This window comes from Hemisphaericaspora subhashii, assembly GCF_019202705.1.
Source record: "Hemisphaericaspora subhashii strain CBS 10753 chromosome Unknown scaffold155, whole genome shotgun sequence".
Lineage (NCBI taxonomy): Eukaryota > Fungi > Ascomycota > Pichiomycetes > Serinales > Debaryomycetaceae > Hemisphaericaspora > Hemisphaericaspora subhashii.
In genome coordinates this window covers 208-24,838 of record NW_026057174.1, presented here as the reverse complement: position 1 = coordinate 24,838, position 24,631 = coordinate 208, and the positions used below count along the sequence as shown (strand labels likewise).

Sequence of the window (24,631 nt, the reverse complement as noted above, 5' to 3'; positions counted from 1 at the left end):
CACTGTAACAATAAATGCTTCGAAATCAAATTGAAATTCGACTCAGTATGGTACTGCACAATCTTACGGTGTGAATTTCTTCCGAACCCTTATGTAAGTTAACATACCCTCTGTTATTAAGCTTTGCAGCTTCAATTTACCTCTAAATGACTATACGGGGAACCCTTTGACCGAGTATACGGCGACAATAAGAGGACTATTTACGCACAGAATGTGGTAATCACCTCCTAGATTTCACGACCCATTTTTACCAGCACCATCATAACTACCTAATAACCCCCCTTCATCGAACCCAACATCAATTTCTTCCCAAATTCTCTATCACCAGCATGGAATCCTAAAACAGCTACTCTCCAAATGATTCGTCACCACAATTGAAAATCCGTGTCAAATTCTTAATCCCATTCGTTATCCCAATTCCAATCCACTTTAAGTCAAAGCTTTCTCCTTGAAATCAGATATCAAATCCATCACATGAACCAACCATTGGTCAGGTGGCTAATTCAATATGAAGGAATTTTTTTGATCCACGAAATCCAGTTAAACTTTTTGCAAATTGCATCAATACCAATTTCTGATTTTCACTGACATCAACAATACATTCAGCATATATTATTGTTCATTACCATAGAAATTCAAATAAAAAATTCGATAAATGATTACCACAAATGAAATCCACAATTAATCTCTATAAATGAAATCCACAATTATTCTCTATGAATGAAAACCACACCCAATTGTCCATAAATGATCGAGTACTACCATTGAAATCCTCATCAAAGTATACCATCATATCCATGGAATCCTGATCAAATTCTTAATCCCAGTCTCCTGTCTATCTCCAATCCAGATTAAGCCAAACCTTCTTCCATTAAATCAGATAAAAAATCCATCACACAAAGCCAACCATTGGTCAGGTGGCTGATTAAGTATGAAAGGTTTAATTAAACTGATCCATGAAATCCAGTCCGACTCTCTCCAAATTGTATCCCCACCAGTTTCTCATCTTTATGTTTTATATTTTAAATTGTTTTGTGGATTTGGTTTTTGTGGATTTAGGTTTTGTGGATTTAGGTTTTGTGGATTTGGATAACAATGGTGGAAACTTTGATTTAAAAATAAATGATTAATGAAATTCTGATAAGGGAGTAGCAGTCATATTGAAATGTTGATCATGGTTGTAAGAAGTTTCAAATTGGCTTCTGTGGATTAATTTCATATTTGTGGATTAATGCCGAAAAATGTTTCCCTCTAACAACTTCTCCTCCAATAATACTTTGAACATTACGGCCTTAGGAGGAATGATGAGATATAGGAAATTGTTGATTGAATATATTATTGAGTTGATATATTTCTTTGTGAACAATAAAGAAGAAAAGAAAGGAAAAGTATAAATGAAGTTATAAATTACAAATTTTTTCGCAATCGGGCGTCTAAATATTGCTGCAAATTAGTCATTGTGGGAACAAACTCAAAAAAACACTAAAAAATCTAGTCCCAACGAAGGCAAATTCTAGCGACTATAATTAAGCAAAAACACTTCATCTTTTGTTTGTAAACTTGTTATTATAAGCTTGTGTTCGAAAGCTTCCATTTCTAGACTTCTAAATCTAAACCATACACGCCCATCAGTGTAAGAATGTGAGATACAACGACAGCTTTAAACTTGAACCTCCAATTAGAAAAGCTTTATAGATTGGTAAAACCATTTACAATCAAGACCTGGAATGTATAGTTTTTTAAAAGTCAAAATTTGCAGCCAATAACCTTCTCGTATAAAGTTGCATTCTAAGGTTATGTTCGCTGAATCAGAACTTAGAGACACCAGGTACGTAGAACTTCCAAACGAAAATGTGGAAACTAAAGCAAGCTAAAAGGTGAATGTACATGAAAAGTACCACCCTTCTAATTGAGTATACATTGATGGTGATTGAAGAAGGTAGCAATCACATTTCATAAAGGGATGATAAAATCTTCTTCTTCCCCGACTTCTCGCCGGAACCGGCAGCGATGAACACAAAATAAAATTTTGTATTTCCGTAATATTGGAACTAAAAATAAAAGAGGGGAGCAGAAAATTTCAAAAGAGAGAAGAAAAAAAATAATAGGAAAATTGCAACCATCTTTAGTATGACTCATACGATGAGATGATTCCTAAGTAATAGGTGGTATATACATCCAATATAATCAGAATTATTACCACCAATGGATGTAGCTAAGTGTATAATTGGTGAACGCTTGATAGATTAACAAACATTTCTGAAAAAGGAGCAATTTTCAAAAAATAGGAAGTAGAAATACACACTATGAAAATGGCTGCAAAATTTGCAAATCATAAAAATAAAATCTAAAAGTGAAAATTCTTAATTATAAACTGTCAATTGAAAACTCAATTGAATGGATTAAATGTCAATAGTTTAGATTGGAGAAATGTGTCATTTAACAAAAAGAATAAAATAAATCAATTCCCCTCATATACAAGGAGAGTGGGCAATGTCATGCAAACCCAACAAAAAAAAAACACAACCACAACAAAAGACATGGGGAGAAGTAGATTGAAAAAAATGAGGAGTAAAATTTTTTTTCTATTCTTAGCCAAAATTCCATCATTTTTTTTTACGATAAGATATTAACCTAGCCAACAATATTTTTTCTTTAGCTGAAGGCAAATAGAAAAAGAATTGTTGCAATTGATTTTTTCTAAACGAGAAATTTTTCCTTAAACACAAAACACAACAAAAAAAAAATAATTATATCACAAGAGGAGGGGAGGAGGGGATGGTTAAAAGGAAGCTATACGACACAGACAGAACAAACGCCTTCACAGATTATACAGTCATGTGTCAAGTATCGTTAAACCAAGCCTTGGAGAGAGAAACGATAAGTACGATATGCGAGTGATGATAACTATAAACAGTAGCCTCGTATTTTTATAAACTACAGGGTTAAACGGATATGCAAGCCGTTTGGTTTTTCATACTTAAGTCACGTGATCATTATGAAACTATTTATATGCAGTACTTGGAGAAATAAACACGATCAACGAAAAAAAAAAATAACTTTATAAAAAAATCATTCTATTTCAAGATAAACATATGATGGAACCCTATTGTGTATGCGCCTCTTCAATTACTCCAATTTCGAGATGTATTTTCTTTCTCCCCTCAGTCTTAATTGTTTTAAATGGTTATCCTGAAATTTGTTAATATCAATTGAGTGAGTGCGTCAATTGATATGTAATTATGGTAATCATTACTTAGTCAATTATTGTCTGGAATTGTGTATAAAATGTAATTAATGCAAAAATAGAATTTTAGTGTTTTTTTTATCCATGGAGAAACTGAAAAAAAATATTATTATTTAAAACGTTTCTTTTTATTCATCAAGTCAAATTAAAAAATAAAATAAATATTTTTTAACTTATTGATTTAAATTAAATATTGCTGCTGTATATATAAACAGACGCATCTTTCTTTCTCAATTGAAAAAAGATTTTTTATTTTTATAATTTTTGTTTTCTTTTCAATTAATTAATTAATTAACAAATAAATTAATTCACAAACAACTTCCAATTCATTTATAGACATTTGTACTAATAAGGTACATCCATACAAACATACATACACTAAGACACACAACCATGACTAAATATAATGAGATAACACTCCTTGAAAATATTCGTAATTATCTTCCAGTATATTATCAAAATCAATCACATTCAATATGGCATAAATTACCAGTATCAAGAAGATCAGCAGTATTTGTATTATTATTCTTAGGTAATCTAGGTGAATTAAGAGTCATCCTTACCAAAAGATCATCAAAACTACGTAGTTTCCCTGGTCATATATCATTACCTGGTGGTAAAGCAGATAGTAGTCAAGAAGATGAATGGACAGTATCACGTCGAGAAATGCATGAAGAAATCGGACTTTCTTCAAATAATTCAGAATTATTAGCCAAACATGGTTTTCAAATTGATCATTTAAATGTGTTACCCAGTTATTTATCAAGAACATTTTCGGCAGTTAGACCATGTATTGGATTTATGAATTTTCAACAACATAATGATTTAATTAAACATTTAAATTTGCAACTTAATCCTGGTGAAAGTTCTTCAATATTTTCATGTCCACTTCGAGACTTCTTATATCCTATAGTTGATGAAACTCCACTTGAAAGTTTAGAACGTGTAAGTTATAAAGTTAAATGGGGTGGAATCCCTTGGGATTTACGTTCTTATACATTTTTACAAAATAGTGAACATGAAGTTGAATGGTTAAAAGATATTAAAGATTTATCATGTTCTGAAGAAGAATCAGAATTAGATTTAAGATTAGGTGATGAATTGGATTCAATAGATAAAGGAAGAGTTACACCACCAAATATAATACCAAAAGTTTCCAAAAAGAAAAATTTACAAAAATGGGGTAGATTAGGAGCAAGAAAAGATGAAATGACTCAAGAAAGAATTTATGATGTTTGGGGTTTAACTGCTAATATATTACATGATTTAGCTGAAATTGTATATTTAGGTGGAACCGAAAGACATATTGGATCAGAAGAAATGATTTATGGAATTCATGAATTTGGTAATCAAATGAAAGAAAGAAAAAGATCAGATGAAGAAATTAAATTGATTCATGCTACTCATACTGAAGAAACTGGATTTGGATTTAATTCATTATTACCTGATGGAGAATTTAACCGATTGAAAACTATTTACAAATTTTAATACTGATACTGGCCCCCCCTAATACTTTGCTTTATTTGCTTTTCTTGCATTCAGTATCGTTTTAAACATAGTAATATATAATATATACATACCCTTTCTAATAGACAACAAGAAATACAGTAATAATTGTAATTGTAGATTATTCATGTGTAAGGGCGCTCTCCCTTTGAGAATGAAAATTCCCACTTCCACGGATATGGATTTTATTTATTTCTTTTTTTTTTTTTGGCCCGAACCGTTTTATCAACCTTGCCTATTGTCTTTCGGCAAAAGTGAGTCAGATCAGTTGATATTGGCCATTGTATACCCCGGATTTCTCAGCAACCAATTCCCGAGTTCTGCAAATGCTTACCAATTCATTTTTTCAATATTTCTGGAGAATTACCAAAAATAAACTTTTTCTAAACTTGAAATGAAGAGATGATCCTTATTATTCTAAATTGACTTTACAGTTTTTAGCAAATTCTGAAAGAAACCGCCTTGCAGTTGACACAATTCCATTTGCAAAGGATGTATGATACGTATTTCCATTTGTATATTATGTGTGTATACCCCAGGCGTTTTCAAGATGTGGGAATTAGATTAAATTTGAAATCGTTTCCCCCCGGGGTTAGAAAGGATTAAAGATTATTTTTTCCGGATAATCTGGCATATCCGAGGAAAAGGTACACAAAAAAAAAATTCCAGAACAATACAAAATCATGAGCACACTAAAAAAAGAAACGATTCAACCGAAAATAGTCAAGAACATTCTTTTTCTGTACTTCCATGCACAATGTCACGAGATATCCCTTGCATAATTCAATTTGTCACCAGATTCGGCCGCGTCAAGAGTTTCTGCATGAATCTGTAATATCTCTTCCATGGATGATCTCATGTTTTCTATTATATATTCCAAGAATTAATGGCCAGATATTGTGGACATGTGTCAAATTGGTCATGACCATCAATGACCACCTGTTTGTTTACATTGTCAATTAATTACCGACAATTGCAATAAAACCCCCAATGGGGAAAATTTATGTCATATGTCATTAATTTGTTATTATGTGTGTCATAATGATATGTAAAGTATGACCCCAGTTTTAATCTTTATTTCTACAGAAGAAGGAAGAAGTTTAATATCCTCCTAGGCCGGAGTTCTGTTTAGGTTTTTACCGAATACCTTATTATTTTCTTGTCATTTTAACATGAAAAATAGTAACTTGAGACCGGTGTTATTATTGTATGTGTTTACTATAACGTCTAGAGGATGGTTATTATCCCTGGAAGGAGGATGTATGTGATATCGTCTCGTGTGTGTGGTAATACGGGGGTAGCGTGACTTAGTGATAAAGGTAAACATGAAGTCATAATCAGGCGGTAGGTAGGTAAATATCTGATTAATAGGCGGGATATCGTCCTCCACGACGTGACCATGGCGTAGATTGGATAATAAACGTAAATAGTCAGTTGGTAAAGATATGATTAATGCATCAAATTAGTCGGAATCCGACAAGGTGTGACCCTAGAGTATTTGAAAAATAGACATGTATAGTCAGTTACACTTAAAGATATGATTAATGTATCAAACAGGCGGCATGCCGGTCCACCAGAGCATGACCACAGTAATTGAAAAATATAGAAAATCCTATAGTCATCATCAGGCACAAGCGATGATCTAATTAATCACCTACTCGGAATTGCGGTCCACCAGATCCTTTCATGCATGTAATTTATGAATTACTTTTCTATAATTTATACCGCCCTTATATCACAATCGACGAGACATCCTCTAATAAAATTAAGAGTATGTCATTCTTTTGTTTGTCGGGTATCTGCATTGATCTCCGAACCGGGCTTATGACCTCATCATTCATACATTGTTATGATCTATTTATCAGAAAGCCATCCGATAAGGTGGTATATTATCTGCACATGCAGAGGGTTTGTATAACTGCAGTTCTAATAATCACCGGGTCTACGGGGATATTGTCTGTTTAATGACGAACAAGCTAAGCTCATTTGGTAATTTGCGTGACGTACAATAAACCCGCCCGTAATGTTTCATTTCATTGTTATTGACTGTTTATTGGACCGTCTTTGAATTTTGTTTCAACCGATTATCATGATCTACGGGGTTCGGAAATCTGGCGGACAAGAAATATTAGCATATTCGAGGATCAATGATTACAAATTGAATGATCATCGAGAAGACGCTTTAATATCCTCCTGGCTCTTTTTTAATTCCGTTACTGGATGTTATTTGAATGATCATCGGACTTAGGGTGGTATTCTCCGCCGTCGCAGATGAACGAAGCAAGCTCTTTTGTAATTACCGTGGCCGACATTAAAGTCGCCGAAACAATCCAAGGCGGAATATAGAGGACCCATAATGACATCATCAAGGTTGCATACCTAATTTACCCATGTCGTAAGCTTCGGGTATGTAGAACTATCTCCAAGCTTATCTCCATTCGTTTGGTCGGTTACTTTCGGCTATTGGGATGTCTTATGGAATTTTCCACTGCTAAGATCATCAAAATAATATGGAATATTCATCGAACCATCTTCCTGCTTATTTCCATGCTAAGATCGTTTAGTTTCGGGGTATTGAGGGTATCACGGAAGTACGATTCCAAGGACATTGATCGGTAATCATGAGATGGTCATGCCTATTCGGAACTTTTCTAAAGAGTTGCCATAACTAAGACAACATTAAATGGGAATTGTTTCCAAATTATGGAAGAAAATGGTGGCGATGAATGTATGACCAAGATGAAGCTGGTCATTTTACGAGCTATTAGTTTTTAAACACGACTTTGATATTCTGATTTCGGAATTCTTGTAGATGTCAGTCCTTATCCACTTCACCGGATGTTTGAAATAAATGGCTGCAATTGTTGTTTTGATTCCTCGTATATGCACCAAAAATTATTGCACCCACCAAATGAGTTGATGCAAAGAAAAATAATTTTCATAAACTAAAAATCTCAAATCATTTCAAAACCTCTCGTTTATTCTACACCCACATACAATTCATATACAACAATGTCATCCTCCTCCATTCAAGAGGACATAATCATCCCAGCATCCATACCCCAAGAGCTCTCCCCAATAGATTCAAAAACAGAAGAATTACTAAACCTAATCCACACCTACGAAACTCTAGTCAATGACAAATATAGAACAAATTTCATAGAAGGATATCTCAATCTAAGTCGAGCCAATTTTAGTTCTTCTGCTGGGTTCGATAAACGATATGGAATTGATGGGATTGATTTACGACCAAAAGATGCTTGTGTGGAGGTTGAACGCAAGTTGGGGAAGTTTTCGGTTGTGAATAGATTGGAAGAAATGAATAAGAAGAAGAATGGTGGAGAAAAGGTGGAGTATGAGAAAGAAATAGAAGGGAATGGAGATGGCGATGTCCGGATTAAGAAACGAAAAGGGAAGGTAGATGTGAAGGAGTCGGCCAAGGAAACGGTTGTGGAAATTACGGATGATGCGAAGGAGAAGAAAACTTATATAGATCCTATATTACAATTTGGTGGATTAGTGCCACATCAATTGAAATTATCACAGGATCATTTTAAGAACGCGATAGAGGATTCGATTGAAGTATTGAACTTACGGAAGCAAATTGATACACTTTTCGACGAGATTGAGAAATTAAATGTGACTGACTAGTAGCGATTTATAGATCAACATATTATAGATATTTACGATGGTAATGACATGCATTAATAATTCTATATATTTATACAACCCTTCTTAAACTTCTACATCACTATACAAATCACTATCATTTTCATAATCTTCAGCATTAATTTGTGGAGCATCACTATCTGAAGATCCTTCATCTTCTGACATTGGTTCATCATCATTTTCAGATTCAGGTTGTCCTTCCCCTTCCTTCCCTTCTTTTCTTGCCTTTCTTCTTGCTTTCTTTTCTTCCTTGACAGCTAATTTGGCTTCGACTGCAGCTTGTTGTTTAGCTCTTCTTTCTGCCTTTAACTTAGCTCTTTGAGCATGTTTCTTGGCTAATTGTTGTTCCTCAAGTTGTGATTTAGTTATAACTGCATGATACAAGGTCTTTGAAGATCCAGTTAATCCTTCTTCAATCTTCATTAACGACATACTAATCCTTGGACCTAATTCTGTTAATTTAATAGCTCTCTTTTTGGTAGTTGAACCAGAATCTTCTTTAGTTGTAGGTTTTGGTTGTGACTTCTTCTTTAATACATTTGTTGCTTCGTCTTCTTGTTTAATTTCTACAATTGCATCATCTTCAACTTCTGAATCCGAAGTAAGACCACCAACTGAATAAGGATCTAATAATAAATCAGATACATCCATATTCTTAGATAAATTTGGTAATTTCTTCTTTAAGTTATGATGAGAATTAATTAATTTCTTAACATTTCTATTTTCATCAACTAATTTAGTATTAATTGCATAATGTCTTAATTCAATTTCTTGAGTTTCTGGATCTTTATTAATCATAAGAACTCTCTTGATTCCGGAGACTTTAGTCAGTTGAGGTTGAATTGGTGGGAACATATTTTGAAACATAGTAATTAATAATTTTTCATGTTGTTCAACTTCATTTATCTTATTTGAAAATCCATTAAGTACCAACAAAGGAGGAGCTAAGAATTCTTTTGAATCTTTACCAACTGATTTTGGATGTTTTAAAATCTTTCTAACATCTTTAGCTAAAGAATATGAATTGATTTTGAATTGTAATGTTGGACCATGAGGCATTTTCCCCATTCTTAATGATAAATTACCAGTTGATTCAGATTGATTGAATATAAATAAATCAGATACTCCAAGAGGACCAGCCATGACTATGAAATCTTTAAGTCTGTTTGATTTCCTTTCTCTTAAGTTGATGGCTGTATGTGGTTGCATTACATTTCTGAAATCACGGACTAATTGTGATAATGAATGATTCTTTAATGATGAACCAAGATGAAGGACCATTGATCGAGGGATCTTGGCTAATTCTTCTTCTGAGACTTTCTTATGAGTTCTCTTCTTTGTCCTTCTTTTGGCCATGGTGATTAGTTATAGATATAAGTTCTTTGCTTTAGTATAGATATGGTGTATCAGCAATATCAAGAAGAAGAAGAGGTTGATAGAGATGCCTTTCTGGAAGCAAAAAAAAAAATTATTCAAAGCTCATCTCACAGTCCCATCTGATTATTTGTTTTTTCTATCAAATTCTCGAAAGAAATAAATTTATCTTCTGAACCAAACTACACCAAATAGATAAGTACACACAACACACCAAGAAATGGCTAAAGAAGGAATTATTAAAAAGAAGAAATCATCATCTGCCGTCAAAAAGATAGACGCCAAGATAGACGCGACCAAAAAACTAGCAGAAAAGATCAAACAACAAGCCTTAAAATCCCAACAAGAAGGCACCTCCACCACCACCTCACCATCCCCTTCCTCTTCCTCCAATATAACCTCCACAGTCGACCCAGATGCCGAACTCAAATTCAAATCCTTCTCTGAACTTAACCTCGTCCCCGAACTCCTCGAATCAATCCAACAAATGAAATATACCACCCCAACCCCCATCCAATCCGAAGCAATCCCCCATGCCCTTGAAGGTAAAGATATAATCGGTCTTGCCCAAACTGGTTCCGGTAAGACCGCCGCCTTTGCCATCCCAATATTACAAGCCTTATGGCATGCCCAACAGCCCTATTTCGCCCTCGTGTTAGCACCGACCCGTGAATTAGCATTTCAGATCAAGGACACCTTCGATGCCCTTGGTGCTGGAATGGGACTGAGATCGGTATGTATTGTCGGTGGGATGGATATGATGGATCAAGCTCGGGATTTGATGAGAAAACCCCATGTGATTGTTGCTACTCCTGGTAGAATCATGGATCATTTAGAACATACCAAAGGGTTTTCATTGAAGAATTTGAAATATTTGGTTATGGATGAAGCTGATAGATTGTTGGATATGGATTTTGGACCGGCTTTGGATAAGATATTGAAGATTATTCCGGTTAAGAGGACTACATATTTGTTTTCGGCTACTATGACTAATAAAATTGAAAAATTACAGAGGGCAAGTTTACTGCATCCTGTTAAGGTGAGTGTTTCTTCGAAATATCAAACTGCTGATAATTTAGTACAATCGATGATGTTGGTGAATGATGGATATAAGAATACGATTTTGATTCATTTATTGAATGAATTTATCGGGAAATCGATTATTGTATTCACGAGAACTGTTGCTCATGCACAAAGAACGGCATTATTGGCGAGGATTTTGGGTTTTAATGCTGTTCCATTACATGGACAACTTTCACAAGCACAAAGATTAGGATCCCTTAATAAATTCAAATCGGGGAAATCAAATATATTGATTGCAACTGATGTGGCTGCTAGAGGGTTGGATATTCCTTCTGTGGATGTGGTTATCAATTATGATATTCCAACTGATTCTAAAGCATATATTCATAGAGTTGGGAGAACTGCTCGTGCTGGTAGATCAGGTAAATCTATTTCATTGGTTACTCAATATGATTTGGAAATGTATCTTCGAATTGAAAGTGTATTGGATAAGAAATTACCAAAAGAGGACAAACCACCAAAGGAAGTATTGGATGCATTACATGTACATGTTGATAGAGCTACTGCTGAAGCTATTAGACAGACTAAGGAGATTCATGAAAAGAGAGGTAATAGTAGAAATAAGGATTATGCTGATAGAGAAGAGCGTTAAGTAGATATACAGTATATGTGTAACTTTAATAAACATTCAAATACATTAGAAACTAATAAAATGCAAACTGAAAAATCCTATAGAAATAAAAACACATAAACCAATTATATGAATACAAAGAGTAACCTATTTATGTAAAAAATGAACCGGACATTCTCCATAACCTTTCTTATTAAACCAATCCTTTATGCATTTATAATGAAACACACATAAACATTCCAATCGTCCTACTTTATCACCAGGCTTCAAATCTTCCAAACAAATAACACACTCATTCTCAATTATATCTTCTTCTCTCTTTTCAGCTGACGGTGGGATCGTAGATGTAGAATTCACTGATCCAATATGAGGTTCTACATCCTCATCTCCAGCACTGGTACTTTCTTCTTCTTGTTGTTCCACTTCTCCTCCTCCTTCTGTATGTGAATCAGGAATATTTTCAAATTTTGGTTTTGGTATTGGTGGAATATTATATACTAACATTTTATTTCTAGCAGTAGATTTATTAGTGGGAGAGAATCTTTGATTTGAAGTACTGAAATCATAATCAATTAAACAATCACTTATATGACCAGCTTTAAATGATTCAAAATCAATATTTGATATATTTTCAATATGTGTCTTGTTTTTATCAATATATAATTTCAATAAATCAACTGCACATACTGGACATAAATTGTCATCACTTTCGTCATCTCGGTTGTTATTACTATGACGATGATGATATCGGTGCTGTCGTTGCAGACGACTTGAATTGGGTATTAGTTGAGATGAACGAGATGAAGAAGTTCGAAGTAGACGAGTTCTTGTATTTGCGACATGTTTCCCCACACTATTATTATCATCGTCATTGTTTCCGTCCATTTCCAGCGTCAGTTGAATAGGTTCATGAACGGAGGATGCGGAACTACTGGTAGCAGTACCAACAGCAGAGCCTTCTCCATCAACCTCGTCCTCTTCCTCATCATTTTCTTCCTCATCATTACGTCGAGTATCAAAAGCAAACAAAGCTCTTCTAATCATTCTAATCTCCTCCACACACTCATCACAAGTTCTAAATCGATCATATGGCATAGCAGTATGTTTTGCACCCAGATAATCCAATACCACTATTGTATTTGGGAAATATTTAACTCTTTGTTGTGAACAAGGACCACATACGACCCTACCACATTTACGACAATGATGACGACGATTAAAGATATGATAGGTGGAATTACATAAAAAGCAATTTGTTACGCTGGAATCATCTTGCCAGATTGGACCATCTTCTAGATCGTTATTCATGGGGAAACTGGTATTACTAAATTATATTGTTATGGAGGGGCCAAGGGTCTGATATCTTTATTTGTTTGGCGGAAATGAATAGAAGATGGATACGTCGGTTGGTTGTAGGGGTGGTGGTGGTAGTAGTAGGTTGGTAGCAATAGTCGTGGATCAGTAGTACGGGTAGTAAAGCAAAGATAAAGTAAATAAAAAAAAGATTTATTAGTCAGACGATTGCTGTGTGTGTCAAAATAAAAATACGAAGGCAAACAGAAAAACCCCTAACTAAGAAAAGTAGATAGAGAGAAACAATGAGAAAGAGATAGGAGAGAGACAGGGAATGAGGGAAACTTGGAGTTAACTTACAACAAAAAATTTGTAATAATGGTAGCGCAAGTTTTTTTGATCATCTATACACGACTATAAGATTTTGTTTTTTTTTTACAACCACCAACCATTCTTTAACTTCCATTTTACTGTGTTGTAAAACAAACCAAGACGTGATTCATCAATAGGGAAATCAATATGGCGGATAGATTAACCCAATTACAGATATGTCTAGACCAACTAGTAGAGCAATTCAATGCAACTGTAAATTATGTAAATGCAAATGCTGAACCAGCACTATTGGATGATGACCCAACATCAGTTTCAAATATGGCAGCAAAAGCACCAGTACCAGGTCAACAACAACAACAGCAACAACAGCAACAGCCCCAAGCACAAAACCAACAATCACAATCCCATTCTCAGATGTCTCCCAATGAAGGTAGTGGTGGTGGTGGTGGTGGTAGTGCTCAAGATAATAGTAATAATGCGAGTAATAAAGCGTCCAATATGCCTTCAGTACTTCCAAACAATCAACATCCTGAACAACAACATGACTTTGAGAACACCATTAATGAATTAAGTACTGATATTATACTAAAATCAAGACAAATAAGCATGTTGATAGATTCACTTCCTGGAATAGGTGTATCACCAGAATCTCAATTACAATTAATGCAAGATTTAAGTAATGAATTAAAAGAAATTGAATTACAAAGGATTAAAAAGATTGAAGAAAAAGACAAACTTTTGAAATGGTGTGAAGAATTAATTGCAGAAATGGCTACAGGAATATCAGAATCAAGAAGATAAAAAAATATGTGTTTATATGTATTATATTACAAAATAATAGACTTTGCTATTCATAGACTTCATCTTCATAGACAACATCATCATGGACGAAATCAACCGAATCAGAATAGGCCATACAATCATAATCCCATGTAGAAAACAATTTACTAGCGGTGCAACCAGCAACCGTCCACTCAGTACCATAAATGATTGGAATCATTGTAATGAAACAATAAAGCGAACCAACAAGAATAACTGAAATTAAACCATATGCAAAATACTTTCTTCTAGACATTTGATAATCCACATATTGTCCAATTAATACAATTGAGAAATACAATGCTGGGAAATAATGATGTAAAAACAATTTTCTTGACATAAGGAATGATGGTAAATAATGTAATGCCCAACCCAAGATCCAATCTCTTGAATTTTCATAAAAATTAGTCACAATTGGAGATTCATTAGGAATCTTAAATGGATTCATTTGGAAAAATAAATGAATTAAATATTTGGCAATACATAATGTCAATATAAAGAATGCCAGATAATAAATTACAACATTACCTAATAAATAGATCATACTCCCTGGTTCATCAGTCAACTTTTCCATGACATCATTATGACTTCCAAAATATCCAACACCTCTCAATACAAACGGCCAACCACCTGGAGTTGAAGCATAATCATGATCTTGAGTGAAACTTCTATTAATTCTAAACATGGCTCTATGAACTTCTTTTAATTTTTGCCAGTATGAATAAGGACCAAACGTAATCTTTTCAAAAGTTACATTTTTCTTTGGATTAAAATTCAGTTCAATATACCAAAGTGTATTAGGAATAGTTGGTTCATCTATACATACTACTTCATTTTGTCCGAATCCCCATTCGGGTAATAAATCTTCATGACCAAGAAGAGTACATTTAGTACCTTGGTGGATCAATTGGAAAATACTTTCAGTAGCACGTAATTTGATTAATGGTAAATCCTTCCTTCCATGGGGTTTCTTGTCAATAATCTTAACTTTAAATTCATAATTAATATCACCCAAGAGATCTCTGTCACCAGCACAACTAACTTCGTTAGCATAATCATAATCAGAAAGTGGTGGACGTACATCATTAACATGAAGATATTTCCCAGTTACTTTATGATATAATCTAATTATATCACCATCTTTAACTGGTTTTTGTTTTTCAATTAATCGTTCATTGAATTTATTTTTGGATTCAATCATCCATTCATTATATTCATCAAAATCAGAATGATATAATGTGACTTGTTGTTCTCCCGAGCCACTTTCATAAGTTGCATTATGTGAATGTAAATATAATTCCAAATTGTTATGTTTGATAGTAACTGAATTCCCATAAAGAACTTCTACCGGCATGAATTGTAATTCTGAATCTTCAAATGTGGATCTGAATGCTGACTGAACAGTACCACTACCACTACCATTATATGGTAACATATCAAAATGGATTTGGAAAAAGTATAAATACATACTTATTGGAATAAAAATCAAGGCAATTGCACGATATATAACATGTTTAACCCAAGTTGAAATAGGTACTTCTAAATCTCCCAAAATATTCCAAAGTTGAATAATAGTCAAGATTCCTACCCAAGCAATAGTATATAATCCAGTAAGTTTTATACACACAGAAACACCCAATCCTAATCCGGTAAGCAACAACATCAAAAACCAATTTCCTGAAAATGGTCGTTGATTAGCAAAACTCTTATATCCAAACATTGTCACACTTTGAGCAAACATCAATGGCAGATCCAACATAATCAATCTCGATTGAGTAACAAGTGAATTCTCAATCAAAACAAGCACGGAAACAAACCAAGGCACCAAACTTCCACTACGACAACATAATCTCATCATAAAATAAGTCAACATAATAGTCCCAATCCCAGACAAGGCCAGCACCATTCTCATAGCCAAAAACGGGACATTATTATCATATGCATCTCCAATTTCTTCAAATCCGAATTCTCCATTCCAGCCGAAATACATAGCAACCCAAAAGAAGATTAATTTACCTAATGGTGGATGAACATCCATGAAAAATTCCCCTTTGAAATATTCTCGGGAAAATGTACCTAAATGAACCTCATCAAATATAACCCTAGCTGGATGATATAATTTATATAGGCGGATGATTACTGATAATGCCAATAAGGAGACCGTTAAGAATTGGTCGAGCTTTGTGAGTTGGAAATAATTGAGAAGTTTGGAGGTATGAAATGGACGGAATGGACCTGGTTTGTATCCGGGTGGGAGCTTGGATGGGGAGATGGATGGTTTTTGTTTAGACCTTTTGGTTGGCATCTTTGTGGTTAAAAGGCTGGTTTTGATTTTAGGTTTAAAAGGGTTGGTGGATCTTTCTTTTGATACTTTCTTGGCGATGTGATTAATTAAAAGATCTGTCAGTATGGTAATTGGAAAGTGTAATTTTTTTTTTTCAGCTGGGGTATTTTTAGATTGCGAGATTTGGGCGGGTTTAAATAAGAAACAATACGAACTGTTAAATAATATTCGAATAATTATTATATAACGAATTAGGGGGTAATGATGTGCTGTTCAATATCTACACATGTGTGTAATTACATTATAATATACGAACTTACGAGAGACCACGTAATTGACAATATTTAGAAAGACAAGTATTCACTAAAATTCTATAAAAGGGTCTAAAAAATAAATACTCTACTTACTCACCGACTCTGCTACACCTTACATGTATCATCACTATCAATATCACTACGATGTTGAAACAATGATGCAATTCTCTTTGTAGTATGAACAACGGCACCAATGGTACAAGCACATGTAATTAAGATACATGCAGCAGCAAATATTGCCCCCATTACTTTAAATGTTAATAATGGATAATCTCCAATTACACCTTTACCTAATTCTGTATTTGATAATGACATTGTACCAAGAGGGAAAGTCATTGCCCAGAAACCTTTATGAATTTTCAATAACCCATATTTATTAGTATGCGTTGGATTTGGACTCTTAGCAAATGGCTTTATCTTGGAGAATATTGACATTATAGCAACAAATGTTTGGAAATATCCAAATGATAATAAGAATACTGAAAAGAATCCACAAATACATAATAAGATCTTGCCCCACATTAATTCTTCTGGAATTAATTGATGTAAATTAACTCCAAATAACATAACACTATATGAAGATTGTCCTAAAAACCCAACTGGTAAGAAACTGGTGAAGATTAAATTGGTTGGCGGGATTTTATGAACAATTAATCTATGCAAATAAATGGTCATAATCATAAATGCTAAACTTATAGAAAGACACCAAAGCATAAAACTAACAATCATGGTAACAACCATTTGATTTGTAGTTGGTAATTTTAATTCTAATTGATGCCCTGAACTTGAAACCACAGTGATTGCAACTATTGGTAATAATAAAGTAGCATTTAATTTTGCATCTAAATCAACTTCATTTAATTTAGACATGAATGACAAATAAACAATTAAGAATGCAGTGTATATTGCTGAAAACACAGCAATCCACCATAATACCCATACAAATATAGTATGACGACCATCGGTGATATTTTCGATGAAATTAACTATTGTAATATAACCCATGGAATAACAACCCATAAATACCGCTTGGGCAGTATCAACATGATATGCTTTGAATCTACCGGGGAAATACCAACATTGTAATATGAATAATGTAGTTGTGACTATGAAACAAATACATGTTATACCAAACATTATATATGAACATATTTCTAACCATTCAGCAGGATATGGGAAATGATATAAAAGACTTGAAGAAATACCTGTACCCATAATGGAAACAAAGTATACTGGAGAAAATGCCTTTATGAACTCATCAAATATTAAACCCTTTAAGCGATAGAAGAATGGGACATCATCACCATAATTTGAATCTCTTGTATAGATTGAATCATCTTTATCCATATTAATATTGGTATTATTATTATTGGTGATTTCACAGTGTGGAACATCGTTGTTGGAAGTATCTTGAACGACATAAACGGTGGTGGTGGCAGATGAGTCGGCACTAAGACCGTTATTGTCTTGTTGCTCATCTTGTTGGTGTTGCAGAATGTGATTGTTTGTGACTATTGCGTGATTCATTATTATTTTAAAGTATACGCCACAGTTTTATGGATGCAAAAAAATTTAACAAAGTTTAAACGAAATGGTTGCAAATATCTTTGGTTCGATTTTGAATATGAACCGGCTTGTTTCTATACTTTTCTTGAAGTAATAACTAATGATTAATCACTTATAACTTGTAATTATTGATGATTGTATGTAAAAGAAAAATTAGCAAACGCAAAAAAAAGTGTGGATCCAATCGGCTCTTATTTAAATAAATAAAATTAAAAACCTAAAAAATAGAATTTTTTTTTCTCTTCGGTTCAAAATCCTAAAAATGGAATATGAAAATAATGATGACAACCACCGCCGCTATGAGTCAAACACTACCTATTACTAATAAAATGACTCGGAAAGGGGGTTGTTCAGACTGGGAGTTTAGCGACAAATATCACAAAAAAAGAAATTTCATTTTTTTGTTCACCGCAAACTCCATTGTTCGGGATTTGAAAAAAAAAAATGACATGGTCACATGACGTGGCGGGGCAATGGAAACCTATTTGGGAAATTTATTCCCAATTGGGAATGGTGGGCCCGCACTTTTGTGGTTTACGTAATCAAGCCCCGCTATTTGTTGGCGTATTGTTACTTTATTGTTACAATCTATTTTTATTTTAAGTTTGAGTGGCCGCTTTTATCTAGTTGGAGAATTGGCGAAGCAAGTTGGCGAAACAAGTTGACGGCATCGATAAACCCGTCAACAATAGCAATGGAGAGTTATGGGAATTTATTTTTTGGAATTATTAACCGCCCCTGGCCATGTCAGATACGGCAAGAAAAAATTAAGATCTTGGATAGCCTTACTATGGTAAATGTCGGTCTATAACTGAAGATTTTAAGATATCAAACATATGACAAATCAGATTTGTAGAGGCGTGCTCGAAAAGTATTGTCATCTTCGGTTGTGACAAAGAATTCTGTCCAAAAAGATTCTGGTGTGCTAATAATTCTAGATTTAAAGGAATCAATGGAACTCTGCCTACTTTCTATTAATGTAAAGCTTAGTTCTAGAGTGCAGAAGTTCAATAGGGTTCGTACTAAAAGGAGGTGGAGATCCCAGAGGAAGAAATGAATCACATGACGTGTCGGCCAATGGTCTAGATTGGGAAGCTACTTCCCCAACGGGAACGGTGTACCCGCACCTCCATGGTTATGCACGTATATCCCCGCCTATTGTTCATATCATATATAATTGCTCTGGTCCATTCATTCTTCTTCGGTATGCGTGCCTTTCTTGAGTAGGAAAAATTTCCTAATTTGGAAGTGCGTGACGGCACCGTCGTTTCCACCGCCAATGAAATTGAGCAATTCTATTTTTGTAAACAATGACCGCCGCTGCCGCCACATATACAAAAATTAAAGAAAAAAAAGTTTTATTCTGGAATTGCGTAACTCCCAGCCACCATCGGCCGATTTCATTTTCGCGAACGGACATGTTTTCTTTCTCCTCTAAACGGTTAAGATACATACCTTCTTAAAAGTATAAATACTTCGCTAATTTCACTTTAGTTTTCCTCGATCCTTATTTACCTCCTTTTATATTCATTCCTTCATTATTTTGCTTTACTTTGTTTTCATATTCTAGAAAAGTTATCACTTAGAGTTAAACAATATAAATTATCCACAAATACGATACTATGCTTTTAAATCCAGCCCCCAACTATTTTGAAAGACCAGAGACATCTGCCACCACTCCTCCAGCTTCTCGTTGTGGTTCAGCAGTTCCCAGATCATATACCTTGGCACCAACAGTTGACCATGCTGTCGAAATCAATGGGACCGAAATCAACTGCCTTCCAGAAGATAGTGAATTCTTAAAATTAATCAAAGAACTAAAAAAGATCTTAGGTCCAGATAAAGGATTATCTTCAGATGATGTTGATGTTGACCAAGTCAGACACCTCATGGAATCCTACGTCTCCAACGAGTCAGACTGGGAAAAATTGGCATTATATGATCCTTCAAGGGCATATTCCCGAAATGGAATTATCAACCTTAATGGTAACGCAAACTTATTAATCTTGGTCTGGGCTCCCGGGAAATCCAGTGCTATTCATGATCATGCCAATGCTCATTGTTGTATGAAGATCTTGGCTGGTGAATTGGTTGAATCATTATATGATGTCCCGACCAATGAAGGGAAATTAGAAGTTAAGAAAAAGACTACATTGAATAGAGATGAAGTTGGTTATATTTCTGATAATATTGGCTTACATAGAATTTCAAATCCATTGACTGATAGGGTTAGTGTTTCTTTACATTTATATACTCCTCCTTATGCTGCTATGTTTGGTTGCTCAATGTATGAAGCTAGTAATGGAAGAAAACATCATGTTGATATGTCTAAATACTATAGTTGGCAAGGGAAATTGGTAAATGAAACTGATGCTCTGAATTGTTAGATAGGATCTCTCTTTGGGTTTCTGAATTTTATTTTTAAATTGTTTCTTTCTTGGTGTTTAGTTTTTATAAATAAGGGGTTTCTAATGAATATGGCTTTTAATGTTTTTATTTATTCTTCGTATAATTTCGAAAACTCGGTGCCGTTGGTGGCATCAGGGGGAACTCGTAACCAATTCAACTCATCATACTGTGCAGTCCCATCGATAACATGGAATGTATATGCATATCGAGATTTATTAGATCTATTCTTCTCGGATTTATGCAATACTGAATTATGAATAAGAACCAATGATCCTGCTTTACATGGCACAAGTTTATAATCATCTGGATCATCTTTCAACCCTTCGACCTCTTCTCCAACTTTGATAAAGCTACATCCTTTGGCACCGCCGTCCACTTTCACAAATCTCTTAGTCACGGGATGGGTCTTATGTGTGCCTGGATTATATGACAAACACCCATTTTCAGGGGTACAATCTTCCAAAGCTATCCAGAACCCAATTGCAGTTTGAGGATGGGTAAATAAGAAAGTAGCATCTGTATGTGGAGGGACTGCATTGTCTCGTTCGATTTCTTTGTCAGAAACGGGTTGTTTGAAAATACACATACTTTGTAATACGCGAGGATCTTCAAATCCCAAAGACCTTGCTATTTCTTTCATCTTAGTCGAAAATGTAACTTGATGGAATATGGAGTCTTTCATGTGTAATCCATGTCCGATTTTATTAATTGCTTGTTCGATAGGATATTTCAATTGTCCATCTTCGTCAAAAGCATCAGTATCAAAGAAATAACTAATCTTATCTGAGGAATTAAAAAAGTATTCATCTCCAATATGATCGTTATCACTAGTTTTGAATTGTGTTCTGGGATGGGTGGATAGATCACATTTTGAAAGGAGTTCTTTGGCATGAGATAATAATGATTGAGTTTGTTCTGGAGTGAGAAAATCAGGAAGACAAAGCATGCCTTCACGATCAAACGTTTCCAATTGTTCTTGAGATAATCCTGTCATTGTAAGTGTGTATCGAATTACTAGTTCTTGAATTTTTAGTGTTGTCAACTTGTTTTCGAAATTTCCCCAGTTTAAAAATTCTAAAAATCAAGATAGGCGCGCTACCCAATCAAATATATTCTTCATTAAATTAATAGAGAGAATGGATATAACTGCTAAGAGATCTATATCAATGAAGAAATAAAGTTATTAATTGTATTATTACATTAGTTTTACTATAAACTACTTGCTGAATCTTTTTAATTCGATGTATCTGAATATTGGATATGTAATTCCTGTGAATGCAAATGAAAGCCACATACCCAAATCACCACCATAATCACCAATCTTTTTAGCCAACACTCCTTGATAATACACTTGGTTCATTCCTAATATAGCACCTACCACACCGACGCAGAATGCCAAACTAGCAGCAAGCCCGATGGTTCTTCCTTTAGGTTTATTCCAATTCTTCCAATTATAAAGTAAATGATAATTCTCACCTTGATATTCCAGTTCATGTAACATCTTACGAACTTTGACTGTTGATCTAAAAATCAAGTTTTCTTCAAGTAATAAGACAATATACATGGATATCCAATATCCTAACATAGGTAAAAAGTTACTTAAGATAGTCAGGAAGTGCTCACGACCAGCTAATGAAAGGGCAATATAGACGGCAGTCATTATTGTCGCCCAGATCCATCTTGGGATATATAATAAATATTGATCAATCAATTGGCATTCAAAAGCAATGGAATAAGTGTTCATAATGTTATTACAGATAAGGGAAAGATAAAGAACCACTGCAACAAATTTACCAAAAGTACCCCAGACATCAAAAGTTTGCACGATAAGACCACCGACACCTAAATTATTGTATGCATCATTCCATGGTTTGTATGCAAATGCGATGGTTCCACATAAAGTACCAACTATAGCCACAAAAGTTGTTGGGACACTGATACCCAAGAAAGTGACCCAAAAGATTTGGTAGGATGGAGTCTTTTCTGGGAAAAGGATATAGTAATCAGCAGCCCCACAACCCCAAGTAGCAGTGATGGAGTAACCAATAGCAAAGAATGAAAGCCAGTTTCCTCTGGTGGTTAAGGAGGAGAATCCTTCTTGTCTAATTAATTCATTGGCTTCGGGAATGTATCCAATTTTCTTGCAGACAACAACATAAAACAACACAACAGCAATGAAAATTGGAATTGACAAGATGGTTTGGAACTTTAATAATACTCTGATACCAAAAATGGCAATGATCAAACTCACAACGGAGATCACCACAATACCAACTGAAAGAGAAATATTACCATTAATTGCAACCAACATTTGTCCACCCAAAACACAGTTGACAACGGACCAACCAACACCACCAATAATGGCTATCACTGCAACAAACTTAACTCCCCATTGGCCAAATAAGAATCTAGCAGTAACCATTTGTCTACATCCGGATTTAGGACCCATAGTGGCACAATAAGCAGGAACAAGACATCCAATAATCATAGATATGATCCCACTAACCATCGAGTCGCGTAAATTTAAACCAAATAACAAACTAGGTAAAAAGTAAGATGACATTGAAGTTAATCCACCACAAGCAGCAAACCAAAGACCAATAACTTGAACAAATTGAAACCATCTTGAAGTAGATTGGGCAATAGATTCTCTTTCTTCAACTGAAACTCTTTCAATACCACGAGTTTCTACTCCAAAGTTATCTAATTTATATATCCAGGTGATATAACGGGGACCGCTTATCGAATTTATCTTATCGCTATCAGTTGTGGAGATGAATGAATCATCAACTGAAGCTTGATTCTTTTTTGAGTCTTCCATGATGATGATTTACTTCAGAGATAAAAGCCACTGTAAGAGTCAACTGATGAACAATTAGAAAGTAGAAGAGAAGAGAAGGAGGGATGTTCATCAGCCTTTATATAACATAATTTAATAAATGAAATATTTTCTAAAGTACAATACAATACAATTACAAAGGAGAAGAGAGGAGCGAAGATAGAGTCAAGAAATTCGTATATAATTAATATAATTAATTGTGTAAGAATTCACTCAATGAAAAGACCTGTAAGCGCATAATTTATAATATGAAAAATTTTCAATTTTCAAATAATAAAGAGAAAGGGGAGAGACAACAAATTAAAAAATATTCTCTTGACTTGCTTCCAACTAAATTCTATAAATATGCTATTAAAAGACCCAATGACTCGGAAGAGATGACAACTACAAGTAGCCACCACTAAACCATGTCAATTATTGATAAACTCTTAGAGAAACATTCTGATTTGTTCACCGAATCAATTACTCATCCATTAACTAATGAATTATGTGATGGGACTTTAGCTGATTATCGATTATTCACATACTTAACTCAAGATTTAAAATTCTTTCAAATTGGTCTTAACTTATTAGGTAAAACACTTTCATTATGTGATAATCCAGAAGCAGCAATTACTTTAGCTAAACAAATCGGATTTCTTTCAAACGATGAAAATGATTATTTTTTTAAGGCATTGTCTGAAATCAAAGAAACTAATTTACAAGAAGTCCAATCAAAGGCAAGTAAAATGTTGGGTGATGATCCAATTACATTACCCGAAGTTAACAATTATATCAATTTATTGAAATATCTTACTTTTGAAAGTGATTCATATATTGAATTAATTACTTTCACTTATGTTATGGAAAAAGTCTACCTCGGTTGGGCACAATATAATATTGATAAGAACTTGATTCCCCGGGATTTAGGTTATAAACATCAAGAATGGATCAATTTACATAGTGGAGAAGCATTTACCAATTGGGTAGAATTCTTAAAAGGGGAAGTTGAAAGAGTTGTTAAAACCCCGGAGGATGAAGAATTATGTGAAGAGACATTTGTCAAATCTATGCAACAAGAAGTCTCATTCTTTAAAGACTGTTACGATTATCAAGAATAGTACATATAATAGAAAACCGTTAGATACAATAAACCCTTCTTTGTGTATACGCCGTATATAGCTAGTATGCGCTTAAATGGATTTTTTTTGTCAGATCGAAAAGATTAACTGCTATTGTAATAAATGATCTCGTAAAGCATGCGTTTAGAAGGAAACAACTTGAGTTGTTATCTCCTTCTGGCCCTCTAACCCCTTACTTGATTATGCTGCAATGTGATTAAATT

The 24,631-nt window shown here is 34.1% G+C and overlaps 12 protein-coding genes across 12 annotated transcripts; 6 read left to right on the top strand and 6 right to left on the bottom strand. All coding sequences in view use genetic code 12, as the record gives it.

Moving 5' to 3' along the window:
* Positions 1-3,640: 3,640 nt before the first annotated feature.
* PCD1 (8-oxo-dGTP diphosphatase) lies at positions 3,641-4,735 on the top strand (the record flags this gene model as incomplete). Its single annotated transcript, XM_049404791.1, has 1 exon — positions 3,641-4,735. The coding sequence occupies one exon, from the start codon at positions 3,641-3,643 to the stop codon at positions 4,733-4,735; it is 1,095 nt and encodes a 364-aa protein (XP_049266581.1).
* Positions 4,736-7,765: 3,030 nt separating this feature from the next.
* Positions 7,766-8,404, top strand: VMA22 (Vma22p; the record flags this gene model as incomplete). The annotated part of the gene is made up of 1 exon (XM_049404780.1): positions 7,766-8,404. One exon carries the CDS (start codon positions 7,766-7,768, stop codon positions 8,402-8,404), a length of 639 nt encoding a protein of 212 aa, XP_049266580.1.
* Positions 8,405-8,488: 84 nt separating this feature from the next.
* Positions 8,489-9,778, bottom strand: SSF1 (rRNA-binding ribosome biosynthesis protein; the record flags this gene model as incomplete). The annotated part of the gene is made up of 1 exon (XM_049404769.1): positions 8,489-9,778. One exon carries the CDS (start codon positions 9,776-9,778, stop codon positions 8,489-8,491), a length of 1,290 nt encoding a protein of 429 aa, XP_049266579.1.
* A 238-nt stretch (positions 9,779-10,016) lies between these two features.
* On the top strand, positions 10,017-11,471 carry J8A68_000119 (RNA-dependent ATPase; the record flags this gene model as incomplete). Its single annotated transcript, XM_049404758.1, has 1 exon — positions 10,017-11,471. One exon carries the CDS (start codon positions 10,017-10,019, stop codon positions 11,469-11,471), a length of 1,455 nt encoding a protein of 484 aa, XP_049266578.1.
* Positions 11,472-11,597: 126 nt separating this feature from the next.
* On the bottom strand, positions 11,598-12,758 carry J8A68_000118 (phosphatidylinositol-3-phosphate-binding ubiquitin-protein ligase; the record flags this gene model as incomplete). The annotated part of the gene is made up of 1 exon (XM_049404747.1): positions 11,598-12,758. One exon carries the CDS (start codon positions 12,756-12,758, stop codon positions 11,598-11,600), a length of 1,161 nt encoding a protein of 386 aa, XP_049266577.1.
* A 504-nt stretch (positions 12,759-13,262) lies between these two features.
* Positions 13,263-13,877, top strand: MED21 (Med21p; the record flags this gene model as incomplete). Its single annotated transcript, XM_049404736.1, has 1 exon — positions 13,263-13,877. One exon carries the CDS (start codon positions 13,263-13,265, stop codon positions 13,875-13,877), a length of 615 nt encoding a protein of 204 aa, XP_049266576.1.
* Positions 13,878-13,923: 46 nt separating this feature from the next.
* Positions 13,924-16,200, bottom strand: PMT5 (putative dolichyl-phosphate-mannose--protein mannosyltransferase; the record flags this gene model as incomplete). The annotated part of the gene is made up of 1 exon (XM_049404725.1): positions 13,924-16,200. The coding sequence occupies one exon, from the start codon at positions 16,198-16,200 to the stop codon at positions 13,924-13,926; it is 2,277 nt and encodes a 758-aa protein (XP_049266575.1).
* Positions 16,201-16,598: 398 nt separating this feature from the next.
* SSU1 (Ssu1p) lies at positions 16,599-18,020 on the bottom strand (the record flags this gene model as incomplete). Its single annotated transcript, XM_049404714.1, has 1 exon — positions 16,599-18,020. One exon carries the CDS (start codon positions 18,018-18,020, stop codon positions 16,599-16,601), a length of 1,422 nt encoding a protein of 473 aa, XP_049266574.1.
* Positions 18,021-19,681: 1,661 nt separating this feature from the next.
* On the top strand, positions 19,682-20,446 carry CDG1 (Cdg1p; the record flags this gene model as incomplete). Its single annotated transcript, XM_049404702.1, has 1 exon — positions 19,682-20,446. The coding sequence occupies one exon, from the start codon at positions 19,682-19,684 to the stop codon at positions 20,444-20,446; it is 765 nt and encodes a 254-aa protein (XP_049266573.1).
* Positions 20,447-20,556: 110 nt separating this feature from the next.
* Positions 20,557-21,462, bottom strand: J8A68_000113 (uncharacterized protein; the record flags this gene model as incomplete). The annotated part of the gene is made up of 1 exon (XM_049404691.1): positions 20,557-21,462. One exon carries the CDS (start codon positions 21,460-21,462, stop codon positions 20,557-20,559), a length of 906 nt encoding a protein of 301 aa, XP_049266572.1.
* A 222-nt stretch (positions 21,463-21,684) lies between these two features.
* On the bottom strand, positions 21,685-23,289 carry FCY24 (Fcy24p; the record flags this gene model as incomplete). Its single annotated transcript, XM_049404680.1, has 1 exon — positions 21,685-23,289. One exon carries the CDS (start codon positions 23,287-23,289, stop codon positions 21,685-21,687), a length of 1,605 nt encoding a protein of 534 aa, XP_049266571.1.
* A 425-nt stretch (positions 23,290-23,714) lies between these two features.
* On the top strand, positions 23,715-24,407 carry J8A68_000111 (uncharacterized protein; the record flags this gene model as incomplete). The annotated part of the gene is made up of 1 exon (XM_049404669.1): positions 23,715-24,407. The coding sequence occupies one exon, from the start codon at positions 23,715-23,717 to the stop codon at positions 24,405-24,407; it is 693 nt and encodes a 230-aa protein (XP_049266570.1).
* Between the last annotated feature and the right edge of the window lie 224 nt (positions 24,408-24,631).